Source organism: Balaenoptera physalus, assembly GCF_965194825.1.
Source record: "Balaenoptera physalus genome assembly, chromosome: 8".
In the NCBI taxonomy this organism is placed as follows: domain Eukaryota; kingdom Metazoa; phylum Chordata; class Mammalia; order Artiodactyla; family Balaenopteridae; genus Balaenoptera; species Balaenoptera physalus.
In genome coordinates, this window is record NC_138887.1 from 96,738,658 (window position 1) to 96,756,024 (window position 17,367).

Consider the following 17,367-nt stretch of genomic DNA (forward strand, 5'->3'; position numbering starts at 1 on the left):
CCTCCTCTTCAGCCTACTCAACGTGACAACAAGGATTAAGCCCTTTACGATGATCTACTTCCACTTAATGAATAGTAATCATCATGCTGTACAGTTAATAAATTTATCTGTTGTGTACGTGTGTCTCTGTGTGAAAATCTAATAACTATACAGCAAGAACTGTATGAAATATTTTTGTGTCATCATCATCATCACCTAAGTATTCATCATGTAGAACACTGTGTGCAAGTGTTGAAGTGGATAGCCGCTCCTTACATAGGCAGAAGGTGAGGGATATTTAATATAAAATTAATACTGTGTTAGTTTTCTTACTGTTTTACAACTTTGCTTTCGAAGAATTACATTACCATACAGTATGCCCCTCTCTCTCGTAACTGGAGAAACTGCATATCTGCCTACCTTCACAGGCAAGTGGTTTTTGAAAAAAAATATAACAATGTTCCCAATACAGTATTATAAATATGACTGTACTAACGTATGCCATAAAAACTTTATAATGATTCATTCACTAGTATATAAGCTAGCTACTGTGAAGCAATCATATTGAATATGCTAGGCTACCATAAAGCAATCATATGGCTGTCTCTCTGTTATCGCTGCATGAATTGTTATACCTGTAAATAAATATAAATTTCTCACATTCTTTTCATTTTTGATGTCTACTGTTAGTATTACATATAACATCTACAGTGTTTGTATTATATTAATAAGACAATATTGACCAAATTGATGTAGGCACTAACAGATAGATCATTCATCTTGTAAACAGATGAGGTAAACTTACAGTATCGATACATACAGTTCAGTACTGTAAACGTATTTTCTCTTCCTTATGATTTTCTTAATAACATTTCCCTTCTCTAGCTTACTTTGTTGTAAGAATACAGTATATAATACATATACAAAATATGTGTTAAATTAACTGTTTATGTTATTGCTAAGGCTTCCAGTCAACAGTAGGCCATTAGTAATTAAGTTTTGGGGAGGCAAAAGTTATACACAGATTTGACCGCTGAGGGGGCTGGCACCCCTAACTCTCATTGCTGTCCAAGGGTCCACTTATGTATTTGAAGTTCTAAAGTATATGACCCCATTAAAATCTGCTATTCACCTGGGCTGTGGTCATTTTGACAATAATTCTCCCCACCAACAACTATTCAAAGTTCTTCAACTGCTCCTGAGAAACCTGTAGTCTGAACTAAATGGGGAGAGGGAGCAGAGGTGATTGTTCACAGGCTGATCTAAGTATCATCCTGAATACATATTAAGAAAAGATGTAGACACATTTTAAAGAAGTTTCTTAAATCTGCGCTAGGTTAACGTTTAAATGCTTTCATTCGATTAGTTGTGTTCCCTAGCCATCATTCTCTTCCTAGCTAAAGCTTCTGAGATTTAGAAAGTTATCATAATTCTCTACACATTGCAAAATAATTTTCAATTAAAATCTCCTTTCAGCTCCATTTACTGCATAGAAAAATCTACCATCCATAACCTGCCTGAAGCCCTGCAGAGCAAATGTTCCTCCTGGAACTGAGAGACCACACATAAAGGCCCAGAGGAAGCATGTGAATGTTAGGCAGGTTAGGCTCTAGGTCAGGGGTCAGGAAACTACTGCCATGGACCAAATCTAGCCTGTCCCCTGTCTTTGTATAACTTTTTTAAAGCTAAGAATGATTTTTACACATTTTTAAATGGCTGAAAGAAAACAAAAGAAGAATATCTGTGATATGTGCAAATTATATGAAATTCAAATTTCAGTGTCAATAAAGCTTTATAGAACACAATCATGCCCATTCACTTATGTGCTGTCTATGGCTGCTGCTTTTGTGGTATAGTAGCAGAGTTGAGCAGCTGTAACAGATACCATATGGCCTGCAAGCCTAAAATATTTACTATCTGGTCCTTTAAAGAAAAAAGTTTGCCAACCTCTGCTCTAGAGATTAAACGATGACCTCAGCCAATTCAGAGAATCCAAAATTATCTGTCACTATAGAAATTCTAATTAGAACTCTTTGAATTTTCTGTGGAGTCTGATTCTCTACTAATCTAAATTTCAGACACAGAAACTTTAAAATATGGTTTAGTTTTCATAAAGTTAATGGTTTGACTTTGCCAAAATGATTACAATTGGTTTCAACAGGGCTATGTTTACTTCTGTATAGTTTAATAAAGATTTTTCTTTAAATTAAAATTTATTTAAAAGTCTAGAACGACGGATTGCAGACATAGTGCAAGATTCTTTATATGAAGTTCTAGAATAGGCAAACTAAACCTATGGTGATAGAAATCAGGTCAGTGATTCTTTCTGAGAAGGGAGAGGCATGAGGGAACTTTCTGGGGTGATATTTTGATACAGAAGTATGGATCACACAGGTAAAGGCATAAACATGCATTTTAGGGTACGTAAGGGTTAAAAAAACACACACCAAGAGAAAAAGTAAAAACAAAACTTTTTTCAAAGATGTCTTATAATTGCTTTAAAATTCCATTAAGACAGGCAGTCTAACCGAGACGAACAGATTACTTACAGATTTCAGCTGAATGCCCTGCCGTATCTGGTCTAAAAGCGCATCCCTTCCAGAGCAGGACACCGGTCGACTGTTCTGTTCCACTTTTTTTAGCTGAGCACCCTCTCTGATTTGATCTAAAAGAGCTGCTTTGCTTCCTGCAGAAGTTGGAACCTGATGGTCACCATCGGAAGGGAGGCCCGGGGGAGGTGGCGGCCCCGGTGGCGGGGGAGGTGGAGGCGGTGGGGGCGGTGCCACCGACCCCGCCACTGACAGAGGTGGAGGAGGTGGCGGCGGCCCTGAAGGTGCCGAGGAGGGAAGGGCTGGAGGAGGAGGAGGGTACATCCTGTTTGGCGGTGGTGGAGGGACTCCGACACCTGGCCTGGACGGAGGCGGCGGTGGCGGCGCAGCCGTGGGAGCTCTTGAAGGGGGCGGAGGAGGAGCCCCTCTTCCCCGGGCAGGAGGGGGAGGAGGGCCCGAGCTATGTGGAGGCGGCGGGGGAGGAGGCGGCCCTCCCCGTGACGGTGGTGGAGGTGGTGGTGCTGAAATGAAAACAGAAAAAAAGAAAAGCATGCTTTTTCCCCCGCAAACATTATACTGAAAAAGCGGCTCATTTCAACATGTATTTAAAAAAACCAACATGAGGGGAAAAAAAGAGGCCTCATCTTCGTATTTTACTTTACAAAGATATCTGAGCACAGATGATATCTTACAACTCTGGGACTACTCGGCCCTGGTCTATCTTGAAAAAATATTAGCTAAAATAGTAGAATTTAGTTTTTAGGAATCAGCACCACTTCTCAAGGTAAGGGAATAAACACATTTTTATGTAATAATAATGAAACTGTAACAATGATATTCAACATTTTGGGCAATAAGCAACATTTTACATTTTAATAAAAATTAATGGATACCTTCCCTCTTTAAAGAATCAAGTATATTTAGTTGTTTTATAAAATTAATTTACATTCAGAATTAAACAGCTAATGTAGTGTAATCTATTAGAATTTATTCAAGTTAATCTGAGCTAAACTCAAATACAATACTTTTTCTTTGACAATGTAAATCTTTGTCACCTAACTTACATTTGTAATTTATAATGTCCTACATTTTTACATGTATAGAACATATAATAATATATAATACAAGTTATGTAATAAATATATATTATAGTGATATATAATACAATATATCATGTATATATTGAATATATTGTACTATATTAATAAAAGATGGTCAGCAATTCTAGTGATGGCATTAAGGGAGGCTGGTTGCTCAGATGAAATGTTCAACTACTTATTCAGGAGACATTAACAAATTAACTGAGAATTTCTAAACACTGTAAAATTAAAGTTATTAATAAAATATTAACATGATCCTGGTAGTAATGACATATACATTCTTATTTTACTTAAGGGAAAATGTAAGCTAAAATAGAGAAACAAATTCAAAGTATAAAATTTATTACCTTTCTAGAGACATGATTTTACCAACAGCATACGCAAACTTACATAATAATAAACTTCATTATTTCTCCATTCATTTAAAGAGTGACTAGAAAAAATAACTATTTTTAGGAATAAAGAAATCCTAAAATCCATAACAGCTATTTGTATTTACTGGTACAAACTAATATATTATTGATGGATATTTCTACAATCTATATAATAAAAATACCTACCTTAATTTCAAATAATAATAGGCTCAGATGCTCAATAATGCAATGAAACCAGAGAAGAAAAAGCCCCCCTCAGTTCAAAGGAAATCAAACATTATCTTCTGATTTTATTTGGGACAATCATGGGAAATACACTCTAAAATATGCTATCAAATATAGTCATAAACATTAGATGAAATATACGGAAAGGCCAAAACTCACGAGGGTACTGTCTCCTGGCACAGAAACTTTTAAAACTGGAAATAATATATAGCTGCAAACAGGGGAGTCATCCTTCTTGGATACAGGCCATCACTGAGGGAAGTTCCTATGATTTACACTCAAGGCATACTGGAGATCTGGGTGTTGCAGCTGAGGTTCACCCAATTTTCTCACCAGATCCAAGGCAAGGAGATTTAAACTTGCTAAAACCAATTTCTTTTCCGAACATAATTCATAGTAACAGGGTAAAACCAAGAGGATATGGCATATGTATATTATGTACACTCCCTGAATAAGATAGTAACATCAAATCCTTCAAGCAGATACAAAGATTTCATTTTAATCAGTTAAGGTTTACATTTCAAAAAACAATGTTGTCTGAACTAGCATTTTTATGATTTAGTTGTTTGCTAATCAAGAGGAAAAGGACCCACTCTATTCTACTACAAAAGGTATTAGTCCATCATTTCCTGTGGTTTCATCAAGGACTCTGGAACCATAATCTTTTCTACGTACAATGATGTATCTCTTCAATAGAGAGATTTAAAGTTCTTTTGAACTGGGAATAAGCACATTTATTGGAATAATTTGGGATTCAGCTAATACCCATTCAAAGAGACAGTAAATTATTGTTCAGGCAAAGGGAGAGCCTTAATTGATAGTGAATAAATTATCAGCTGCACCAAGTTTGGGTACAGCACAAGTTCAGCATTTCTATTATCTGAAAAGTGAGTGGAAACATCTCTATATTTTCATGAGGAAAACATCTATTACCAACTATCTATTTTTACAATCTGTATTATGCCTACATAAAAAAAGGAAAGTATGCAAAAGATATGCCATATCCCAAGGTAAAAATGTGAAAGAATTAAAACAGGAGGAGAGGAGAGACGGCACGTTAGGTTCATATGCACAAAAATGTCTGCTGAGCAGATCACACACCACTGTGAGAAAGTCTGGCGGCCTACAGATTTTCAAAACTGAGTCACACAAACACCAGAATCAGAATGACAATGATAGTTCTTAGATATTTAATAAATACATAAAGTAAAGAGCATGACACAAAAGTTACAACAAATAAAACTGTTCTTACTATCAAAGCTTAGAAAAAAAGACAGACTGAGGCTTATGGAAAAAACCTCGTCTTGATGCTGCACGATAAAGAAAAGTTGATATACTTAACTTTCAGATATTATTTCAGATCAAATTAATATTAAGAGTAATTGGTAGATAACTCTAGATATTTATTTAGGGGAATTATAAGCAGAAATTGTAAAATAATATAAATATAACTAATATTTAAAAGAAATGTAGTTTTATAGAATTCAGGAAACTGCTCTCATGCACTCTCATCAAGATTAAAGCAAACCAGGCAAGTATTATTCAACACAAATGTAAATTTATGGGAATACTAACAACTCTCTGAGTAGTCATTTATAACTGTGTGTTTGCTTATGTTTAGTCCTCCCCACTGCCCCAAATTAATGTAAAAAATGTAAGTATATTTTATGTAGGTTATTGAAATAATGCCAAGTGTGAAAAGCAATCACTAAAAATAAGTATATTAAGTAATAATAAAAACAGTGGTGCTGTTAAGAGGTAATCCACAGAATTTCAAAAAAATTATCTAAATTACAGATGAAATATGAGCTCTGACTCATATAGAAATAAACTTCCTTTTTTACTTTAGCATCTATGTAACATTAGTTACATAGCCCCAAACATTAGTTTGAAGAGAAGGCAGAAAACCTTACTGGATGTTAGATTTGGAGGCAGGATAAATGAGTTCTAGCTTCTTTGAAAATAAATACATGCATAATTTAGTACACTGGGCCAAATAACATCCCCCATACATACCACTCCATTGTGGTGGACCTAAGAACAGATTATTAGAAATTAATGGACTTCAAACAATTGCATAGACAGACACACAAAAAGATACACTGGAAATCACAAGGTCTCCTACTTTTTACAAATTTGATTACATGATTTTACAAAATAAGTTTCAAGAGATTTGATTCAAGTTTTACAAAATATATTTTTATGACAACTTCATAAACTTCTCCATCTCTAACTTTTTTTCATACTTCTGAACACACTATATGTTTTGCCTAGAAAACATTTCCTTAATAAAAATCATTAATCTGTCTTTTTAGTCTTCCTCTAAAAAAATGTACCTTCTGTAAAATCAATCTTGGTTGTCTAAAAGGTTCCACACTGGGAGTTAGATTCTTGAGTATATGAATCTTGAGTATAAGTTCCCAAAGCATGTTTTTTGTAATGTCTGTGAATTTTTTTGTTTTAGGTAATTTAATTGAGGAAAGACCTTGCCTAATTTGATGTTTTAAAAGCAATTAGAATAAAAAGCAGTAATAATAAAGTTTAAAAAACAAACTCAATCAAGTTAATACAGACAACTCTCAGTTACAGATATTCAGGTGAGAGGGCAGCAGTATGGACTAATAAATGTCAAGAGTATTTATAAACTTATAAATTCAGAGAACTCAGAGAGACCCTGAGAATATTTTGGTATGAGGTGAAGGTGAGTGGTAACAGTGGAGAAAAAGAGAGTCAAGGAACAAACTAGGGGTCCTCAAGACCTTCCATCATCTGTATACTAACTGTAACTACAACTCATTCTGGCAGCATTAAAAAATGATAATGTTGCTGTGCCCCAGATGTTTTTATTAAAAATCCATAGCATTTGGAAATGTAATCTTTTCATGAAATAAGATAAATTAGCATCATACTAGTTTCAGTGGAACTAGCATTGTGTTTCCACAACAGTAATTATGACTATATACTTGTTTACATACCTGTTGTCACACCAGACGGTAAGATTTCTGAGGGCAGAAACCATACCTTTATATCTAAATATCCTGAGTAGAGACCAGTGCTGACATAACAATGTTTACTGAATATATGAATGAGTGAATGAATGAACATCAGCAGTGAAAAAGATACAGGTAAGTCAAATACCTAATTGAAAATGAGTTAAATTCTTCAGAAGAATGCTATGATTAACTGGAGCTTTTGCTTTGCTACACTATCTATCTATGAGTATGCAAAAACTAGGAAGAAGAAAAGTAACCCCAAATGAATAAGGTGGCAAAGAGATAACTGTCATATGAGAAAACTCAGAATTAACTGTATTTGCATTTTATTGTGATAATTATTAAGATATGACCAAAAAACAAGGTGATTTAAATAAAATATCAGATCTTAAAAGGTTGCAAGTTGTTTGTGCTCTCAGGTACCGAATGACAAATTTTATACTTTAGCCAAGAAAAAAAATGTATTTCAAAATAAATAGATTTTTCATTATTTATATTCTGAAAATGCTTATTATACATTACAGAATTCATATTTAAATGACTACTTCTGAATTGTAATAAAAACAACATTGATAGTGGTCTCTAAGATTCAGTAAGTGAAATATTATGCAACTATTATTTTTTATTCTAAAACAAATAGCCAGAAGATTTTGTATGAATTTTCATTAATTTAATATAAGACTTTTTAATAATAAGAAAAGCCTTGACAAGTTTTTCAATTATACTGAAATAATGTAAAACACAGTACACTAGGCCAAACTAGTTCTCCATAAATTTGAACATTCTGCTTAAGGAAGGTTCACATGAATGTATGTAGCTGTCGTCCATGAAACTGACCTCAAAAGATTCAAAAGAAAAAATAGATCACAATGCCTGAATAGAAATAAAAGTTACCTTGCCTTCGTAGTTCATTTTTAACAGCTTCAACACCTCCTGTTTTTTCAATGAAGTCATATATAACTTTTGATGTTTCTCTGTCTTTAAGTTGTGCCTCTGAGATTCCACACAGATCAAAAAGATTCTTCAATTCTGGATCCAAATTATTCAGCTACAACAGACAAAATAACTGCTAACTATAAAACCTATGTCAAATTTTTTACAATAGCAAGTTGAAATATTATTCTCATATCTATGCCCTTTATGAAATTATTTTCTTTTATGTTTATAAATTTTTAATATAGTTAGATTACTTATATGCTAACTAAACTGTCTTACAAAAAACAGAAAAGATAAGAACAAAGAATACGTTTTATATTTTATTTCATCTCTTTGTTCCCTACCTTTAAAAAGAAGGCATCTCATTTAAATTTTTACTAATCCTTTCATGACTCAGACATCTATAATGCTCACCTACTATTCCACCTTGTCTGAAATAAGATTTAGGTATAATCACAAATAACCACAAAAAAAGTAAATCATTTGAAAATTTGAGGTCAAGGACCTCTTTATGACCCAAGCACCCTGGTACAGTGCCCAACACAAAAAGGCACTCAAAAACATTGTGGTGTTAACATTGTAGTTCTAACAAAAATAACCAAAATAATTTTTGACCCCAATCACAAATAATATTTCTTTCCAAAATAATTTTTCCAAACCCTGATTATCTGCCAAATGTTAAATATGTAACTTAGGTAACCAAGTTTCAACTATTTTGCTCACAATGCTATAAATTAATGAATAATGAAATTGCCAAAAAGAATAGTAGAATAAAAAGATCTAGATAATTTTAACAACTGGATATTCAGAATTTGATTATAGTACTTTCCAGTAATTTGGCATATATTCCCCTCGAATGATCACTTTGCAGAAATAATTTTCTTCTCTTGGCTTTCAAAACATAGAGTTTTTACATTATAGTAGATAAAGCCAAGGAGTTAAAAAAAACTTTCTCTTTAGAGACAGCCATCAATGATAGAACAATCTATGATTTAAAACCTCAGTGGAATATGAACATAAATACAAGCACATTCCAATAAACACGAGAGTTACCAAAAATGAAAAGAATAAAAGTCTAAAGATGGGCCATGACGTTCCCACATATTTAGAATAATAATGTTTATGGCTTGAAAAGACACTTACATCAAAGCCAGTATTCGGATCCCAACCAACATGTCCAATGTGCCTAAAGCAGTAGATAGAAAAATATAGAAAAATAAAATGCATAAATGGCATTAAAAATCTAATATATATGAAATCCAATCCACTCAGTGAATTTTTGGCCTGAACTAATAGTTCTCATAGACATAACCATATTGAGGGAAAAACTGTACAAGCAGTCAAGGAACCAGGATTCTAGCCCAGGCTCTGCTACTAATTGAGCCTTAACATTTTTGCACAATCTTTCTGAGTATCCATTTCCTTAACTGACAAACTAGCATAAGAACACAAGCATTATATGTATGAGAGGACAGGAGTTTTGTAATGAAGTAATGAAATAATGGGTAAGAGAATGCTTGAAATATGTCAAATAAATACCAAAGGTTTGATGCCTACTATAGACTGAGTGTGTCTTCCGAAAATTCCTGTCTTGAGACCTAATCCCCAATGTGATAGTTCTTGGATATGAGGATTTGAGGAGGTCATGAGAGTGGATTCCTCAGGAATGGGATTGGTGCCCTTAAGAAAGAGGCCCTGGAGAGCTCTCTCGCCCTCTTCCAACATGTGAAGACACAGTGAGAAGATGGCTGTCTATGAACCAAGAAGTGGGACCTCACAAGACACCGAATCTTGCCTGCCTCTTCCTTTCTCACAGCCTCCAGAACTGTGAGAAATAAATTTCTGTTGTTTATAAGCTACCCAGTCTATAGTATTCTGTTAGCAGCCCAAACAGATTAGGACAATGCTTTTAGGCAATTTCCAAATATAATTTATAGGGAAAAGTGAGATTTCATTTTCATGTCCAACAATCAGTTGAAAAAACAACTCTAATTTTTCTTTTCTCATGGCTGGAAAAGTAAATAAACTAAGATTAATAAAACGTCTATTGAGCAATAGCCTTTAAAAAACTCCAACAAAATTTTATGGCTAAAAAGGTATGCAAGTGATAAATATAAGGGTTCTCCCAAAAAGCAAACCAAACTTTCTAACAATTTAAAAAATCAAGAGCAGAAATGAGCAAATCAAAAGTAAAGATAAGAATAATAAAAGAACTGTCTTACTGGAAATTGCTTGGTGTTCCAATATCTGCCTTAGTTAATCTCTTCTTTTTAGCTTTTCCTTTTTTCTTTTCTTTGGTATGGGAGATGTTGTTGACTTGCGGCCCATAAAATCTATTTGTTGTAATTTCTGGATTTTTTATGTCAACTGTTGCCATGGGTAGATTAGGACCTGCAAATAAAGTCAAAATAATATAAAAGGGATATAATTTAAGATAACAATTTTTACAATCATAATTTATAATTTAAATATTTTTTTCCTGCGGTAGGACCACTTCATTACTATAAATTATTTAAATTTTAAACGTGCATGTTAATTTTTTATAAATAATTTCAAAAATTCCTAAATTTCCAAAGTCTACAATAAATTCTTAAACAAATTAGCATAGATACATTATTTCAAAGCAAACTTTTTATAACATTAAATCTCATGAAGAATATAAATTTTCAACAAGAATTTAAATTCAATTGATCTGATCCATCAAATTTTGACTATAACAGCCTCACATCCAACACATTACTCATTGGTAAAGTGGCTTATATTACATAGGAAGAGTAAAAGAAGCATCTACTTTGTTTTAAATCTAGTAAAGAAGTCTAGTCTTCTTTATTTCAACTTTATTAGTCTATGACGAAAAAAACTTATACAAATATTACTACCATTTTTTTCCAAAACTGTCATACTTAAGTCTAGTAGTATTCTCCCCATTATTATACATACACTTTGGCTATCAGAAGTACAGAGCTCAAAAATTTAAAATATTGTAAGGCAATTATACTTCAATAAAGATGTTAAAAAAAAAAAAAAAAAAATTTAAAATAGAAAAATTCTCAAAACATTCCATCCTCCACAAGGATCAACAGTAAAAAGATCTCAGGCACCTTCAGGTATTATTAATAGCATCTTCAGGAATGACACTAAACATAGCACACAAAAATCTGTTTTATAATTCACAGAAGTATTTTGGTCTTAAAAGTATGAGAGTCTGAACGAAATATATTCATCTTAAAAAATCCTTAAAAAATTTAACCAAAGGGCAACACATGTTCCTTAGATATCCCATTTTAACATAGGATTCTCTGACATAACTTCCTATTAGACCAAATTCCTCTGAGATGATTATATGAATGATGACTTTTAAAATACTGTATAAAATATAATCACTACTGTGCAGAGAAACAGTCAACATAGCAGGCCTGAGACTGCTATCTTTAGAAAGGCCTGCTTTGCAAGGTTGGCCCCCTTAGCTGGCATCTAGGATCTAGGATTTCAAGAGGGTTCCCATTATCCCCTGATAAGATGGGCTCATTGTGTCTCAACTATTTGTGCTAACAGTGTGGTTTATGCTGAATACTTGCTTTCCCTCTGGGAGTCTAGAATCTTTGTATGTCCTAGACAGAAGATGCCCACATGACTAGCCCTCAATAAACTCTAGGCACTGAGCTTCTCCTTTAGACAACATTTCATGTGTGTTGCAACAATTCATTGCTGGAGACATTAAGCATATCCCCTGTGACCAATGAGAGAATACTCTTGGAAGCTTGTGTGTAGTTTCCCCCAGACTTAACCCCATGTGTCTTTCCCTTTTGTTAATTTTTGTTTTATATCCTTTCACTGTAATAAATCTTTGCCATGAGTACCACTATGTGCTCAGTCCTGTGAGCCCTAATGAATCACCAACTGGAGGGGTGGTCTGTGGAATCCCCAACACAAGCATAGAATGGCAGACAGAAATCCCAAGACATTACAGGCTAATGTATATTGAGTGATCACTAAATGCCAACTTGACTATAATTCTTCAATTATGCTGAAAACCTCAAATGCATCCTATTCATAAAAGTTGTCTGAAATAAAATATTTACCTATATGGGAAATTATATATAACTAATTTTCTCTCCCTCAACTCTACTATTAAAGATGAAATAGAGTTAAAATAAAATTATAAATGCCATCTGCCACTTTATCAAACAATTTTGAAAGAGGTGCAAAATTCAGCTATTTTCCCTTAATATTCAAAGTCTAATTACATAAGTATAATATGTAAATGTCTGAAGTTCTATTTATAATTTCACACAAAACTCCATGGGAAGTTGCTCATATTGGCAAGAAATAAAAATTCTTCTTGGAAAAAATGGAAGCTAGTGAACAATACGGATAAAACCTTTAAAAGCTGATTCAGTGTCAAGGAATAATCTGAAAATAACTGGATCAAAAGTTAAAGGTTAGTTAAGCAACATAGAAGGGTTATTAAATAGTAGATAAAGAACTGGATTTTCAAATTGGTTCAGATTCAAGATTTCAGAATTCACTGTAGTTTCACAAAATAAGTGATTTATTAAAAATATCCAGAATTTGAGCGTTAGAGGGTTGAATTGGGGTGATACTAATATCTTCATTGACTTAATCTAGTGTTATGTTTTCACTTCTCATTCTTCCCTTTCTGCTTTCTCTCTTCTTATAGTTTATCATTACCAATCATCATCAGCAACACCGTCCAAATTAAGATGTTGCAAATTATTACTCTCTTATCTTTACACTTAGTAACATTTAAGAACTTCCTTAAGAGAGATTTAGGTAAGTCAGAGTTAGGCACTCTCTTTATACATGTCATCCTTCCTGAAATAGGTGTCCAACCAGTAATAATGAAGGAACAACCAGATTCACCATTAAAAAATAACAAAAAATTTGGGAATTCCCTGGCGGGGCAGTGGTTAGGACTCTACGCTTCCACTGCAGGGGGCCCGGGTTCGATCCCTGGTCAGGGAACTAAGATCCCTCGAGCCATGTGGAATGCCAAAAAAATGAAAACAAAAATTTTTAAATTATAATAGTTTTTAGGAAAAAAACAAAAATAAAAACCTTTTGATGCTACTTCAGTTTACATAAAAGTAACCAATTATACTATGGATGTCCTAAATGGTATAAAGTTGGTAAGGTTAATAGTTTAATAGTTTAAATTATCCAAACCAGTAAATTCTTTTCTGGGAAACAATAAAGTTAAGGTTCTTATAAGCCTGATTTATAACTCACTAGAGAAAATAACTCAGCCATCTCTGAAGAAAGCTCAAGGATGAAGAGGACAGAAATAAAATATAAGTGATATGCAGAATGAATACCAAAGCTTCCCTTCCTCTCTCTACCCAAAAATCAGGTGTGGCTATATTGTTATGCATCCACCAAGCAGTTCATAAAGCTGTGGCATTAGCTCCTTAGTGTCATTACACCTGAACTTCATTAGTACTGGTTAAAACATTATTTAATTAAGTCTACATAGAAAAATCGATTATAGAGATGTATAGAAAATTGATATTAGCTGGGAAATTGAGAGCTTTTCTAAATCTTTCATTTTACAGATAAAAACTAAGGACAAGAAGAGTCAGGTGACCTGTCTAAAGTCACACAACTAGTGACAAAGGGAAAGGTGGACTCTGATATCTCGGTTCCTACTCCACTACTCTTTCTATTAACTATTATAACTTTGTTCACAAAAGTTAAATGACAAGGTGATTGATAATGCTAACTTTACAAATGCTATATTTTATTTTTTACCAATTTATCAGTTCTCTTAGTCTGCAGTCCAACAGTTCATCATTCAAGAAATACTTATGAATAACTTTCAAAATTTAGAAAAAAGGCCTTTTACACACTTAAGAGATTAGGTATTTGGATATTTCTGTTGACAAGAGTCATTTACTTTACAGTTTGAAGATGTTAGGAAATAAATTTAAAATAATGTTCTAAAGCCCAATTAAATATTTGTTTCAAAAGTGACAGACCAAAAAAGTGATAAGTTGTATAAGGCACAGAGTCATTTTTTAATAAAGTTTATGAAAGATATGGTAACGGAAATACTCAAATCATTTCTAGTAAAGTTTAATTATTCCATTTCTGAAATTACACTCATCCTAAGAACATGTACTAAGTAAACAGATAATAAAGGGGACTGTTTCTCTTCTTTTTCAAAAAGCAGTCTAATGACAAATTACCTTCTTCTTAAGGACAACTGTCAGAGAAAAGATTTTTTAATATTCTCACTGAACAGCATTTCTAGTTAATTTTAAAACTAAAAGAACAAACTAAAGTCTTCCCCTTAATTACATAAAAAGCAGAGAGCTCTCACCAAGGTAAAATAGTTGAGAAATAGGGGGCCTAGAGGCCTCTAAATGTCAAGCAGTCATGAAGCTGAGAACAAATCATTGGAAAGCATCTAAGCTAAAAGGTGAGACTGACCAATAAAGAAAAAAAAGAAAAATATATGGATTAGGAGTTAATGAGGAAGACACTGAATTGTATTTCAGGAATATATGTTACTTCTACATAAAGTGTCTTTTTAATAGTTACAATTTGAAAAGGTTTGCTAAACTGATCATCTAAATGAGGATCTGGGACAAAGCTCCTGTATGGACACTGCTAGGCAGTTAAGGTGTCCACTGCCACCTAGTGGCAGTGCAGCAAACGCAAAAAAGTAAGATGCCACCTGCAAAATAGTGGTCTCCACACCATGAGGAGAGCAAGGCAACCGACTGCACAGCAGGAGAAAATATTAAAACTTCTATTAATAATTATTTTATGTATATTTTAAAAATAAATAAGTATGCAAATATTGTCAAGACATGCTGTATAATTTCGCATTTTAACAATGCCATTTTTAAAAAACTCTCCTTGTATTTAATGAAAAAAAGTTTGGGACCACTGTATCAAAGGGTTAAAACTTTAGATCTAAAGATTTAAAACCAAGAACAAACTGAGAGAAAGAAACTGCATTTAATTATGAGTATCTCTCTTACTATGGGTAATAAAATCGTAAGACACCATTGTCACAAAAAGAATATCCAAATTCTATCTATTGTGGATTAGGTGCCTTTTCAAAAATATATTTTATATGTATTGAAAAGATTAAATTTTAAAAAAATCATGAACTATTTACATCCTTAACTTTAATTATATTATTTGTACAACATCTACACTTTAAAATCTCAGGCTACTTTCCCCAAAGATGCTACCACTAGGAAGCCTTCTGCACTGGTATTTAATATATGCTCACAGAATGCCAAATAGTTTAATAAATTGAAAGAGACATTAAAATATTGAGCACACAAGGGGAAAAAATTCTAACGCCACATTAAAGGTTCACAGATGAAGGACTTCTGGCTCAGCTGCTTCTGCTTCCTTTGTTTCTGTGACATACTAGCTGCATACCTCAAGGCATGTTACTTACTCTCTCCAGGTCTCAGTTTTTCCTTCAAAATCATCTTGACACAGCACAGTGGTTAAGGGGGCGGGCTCTTGAGTTAGAACACTGGAGACTGAATCTTGCTCCACTTTCCTAGTTTTGTGACCCTGAGCAAGTTACCTATTTGTGCCTGTTTACTCATCTGAAGTAGGGATAATAGCAGCTACTTCATATGGTTTCTGGACAGTGCGTGGCAGGTAGTAAATGATCATTGAATACTAGCTGCTATTATTATCACTGTCACTGTCTTCATCATGATAACTGTACTGATTAAGCACCATGCTAAACACTTGGATTACTTCATTTATCTCCAAGCAGCTATAACGTAAGTATTAAAAATTTCCATTTAAAAGAGAAAGTCAAAGTATACAACACTTGGCACATGATAAGCACTACTGAAGGTATAGTCAGATTTTTTTTTAATTATACTAAAGTAAGTAAACCAAAATTTAATACAGCAATATTTGGTTCATGTTTTTGTATCAGGAAAACAAATTTAAGGACAAAATCAGAAGGCAATATATTGGTTTAAAAGAAAAAATACCCAACAACCACTAACAGTTGTCATATATTAAGGACTCTGTACTATATTAAGTGTTTCCCTGAATAATCATTGTAAATTCTGATGAGAGAATTTGAGATGCCTTTAAAAAGCAGCAGCTATTTTCCCGATTATAACAAAGGCTCCTGAGCAATGGTTCTTTACTATCATAGGGTCAGGGGTCCCATTTCAATCTGATGAAATCCACGGATCCTCTCTCCCCAGAGAAAAGAACATATATACTTATAATATTGGGCACAAAGTTTCAGCGAGGGTTTATGGGGCCCAGGATGAGACTCTATGCCCTAGAGATCTGGGACCTTGGTATTCTGCTTTTATTCTCTGCTATAAATATATATATTTTAAATAAATGAATCCACATTACTTCAAGTATTCATTAGCAAATTAAGGAGAATTATGTACAGCTACTATGTGTTCTAAACACACCAGCACAGTAAGCACAGCTACTATTTGTTTAAACACACCAGAATAGTTAAGTGTTCATTCTGAAAGGGGCTAGTTTTATATTCCCAGTGTGAAATAATCCTTTAAAATAAGAAAAAAAAAAGACTAACATGAAAGTAGGAAATGAACAAATATGTTAGATAAAATTTACCACTTTTAAGGAAGACATTAAGACCAGGTTGTACAATTTCTAAACTTAAACAACTGTGAAAAAGGAATTAAGATATAAGTAATAGTGATATTCACCCTATATAGTCTTCCCTCATCCTAGAAAAAAGCCAAAGAATAGTACATTTCTAAGTCCCATCTGTTATTTATTTTAAAATAAGAACACAATAAACTACAGTATTTAATCGTAGATATTAAATACTAGGTATTAATGTATGATACATGTTTCCACAAGGATTAAATTATAATCTAAAATCTTTTTGATCAATAATTATCACAGAGCTTACCGTTTGGGGGGTCTCGTCTTTTCTCTGTTAGGAAATAAATTAAAGGAATATTATTAGACATATGCAATACAAAAATCAACATAAAAAAATCAACTCATCTAAACTGTCTTATTCCTACGTCCATATATAAGTGGTTAACAAGTTTCTCTGAGGAACTGACATCTGAGCAGACATTTGAATAAAGCAAGAAAGGGAACAACATATTGAAAGGCCCTCAGGAGGGAATAGCATGAAGGAACACCATAGTACCGGACTGCAGTGAGCTAAAGGAAGAGTGGAAGGAGAGAAGTCAGAAGG

General features: G+C 33.3%; 1 protein-coding gene across 4 annotated transcripts in view; it reads right to left on the bottom strand.

Annotated features, from left to right (window-relative positions):
- Window positions 1-17,367, bottom strand: part of WASL (WASP like actin nucleation promoting factor) — a 65,664-nt gene that overhangs the window by 9,977 nt on the left and 38,320 nt on the right. For 3 of the 4 annotated variants that reach the window (XM_082472364.1, XM_082472363.1, XM_082472366.1), the window contains exons 5-10: window positions 17,071-17,094; window positions 10,379-10,547; window positions 9,300-9,342; window positions 8,115-8,268; window positions 6,244-6,261; window positions 2,529-3,049 (exon numbers count right to left, since the gene is read on the bottom strand). In XM_082472364.1, the coding sequence (XP_082328490.1) occupies window positions 2,529-3,049; window positions 6,244-6,261; window positions 8,115-8,268; window positions 9,300-9,342; window positions 10,379-10,547; window positions 17,071-17,094 (929 nt within the window). The remainder of the gene's footprint in view (window positions 1-2,528; window positions 3,050-6,243; window positions 6,262-8,114; window positions 8,269-9,299; window positions 9,343-10,378; window positions 10,548-17,070; window positions 17,095-17,367) is intronic. The other variant, XM_082472365.1, reaches the window with a different exon arrangement.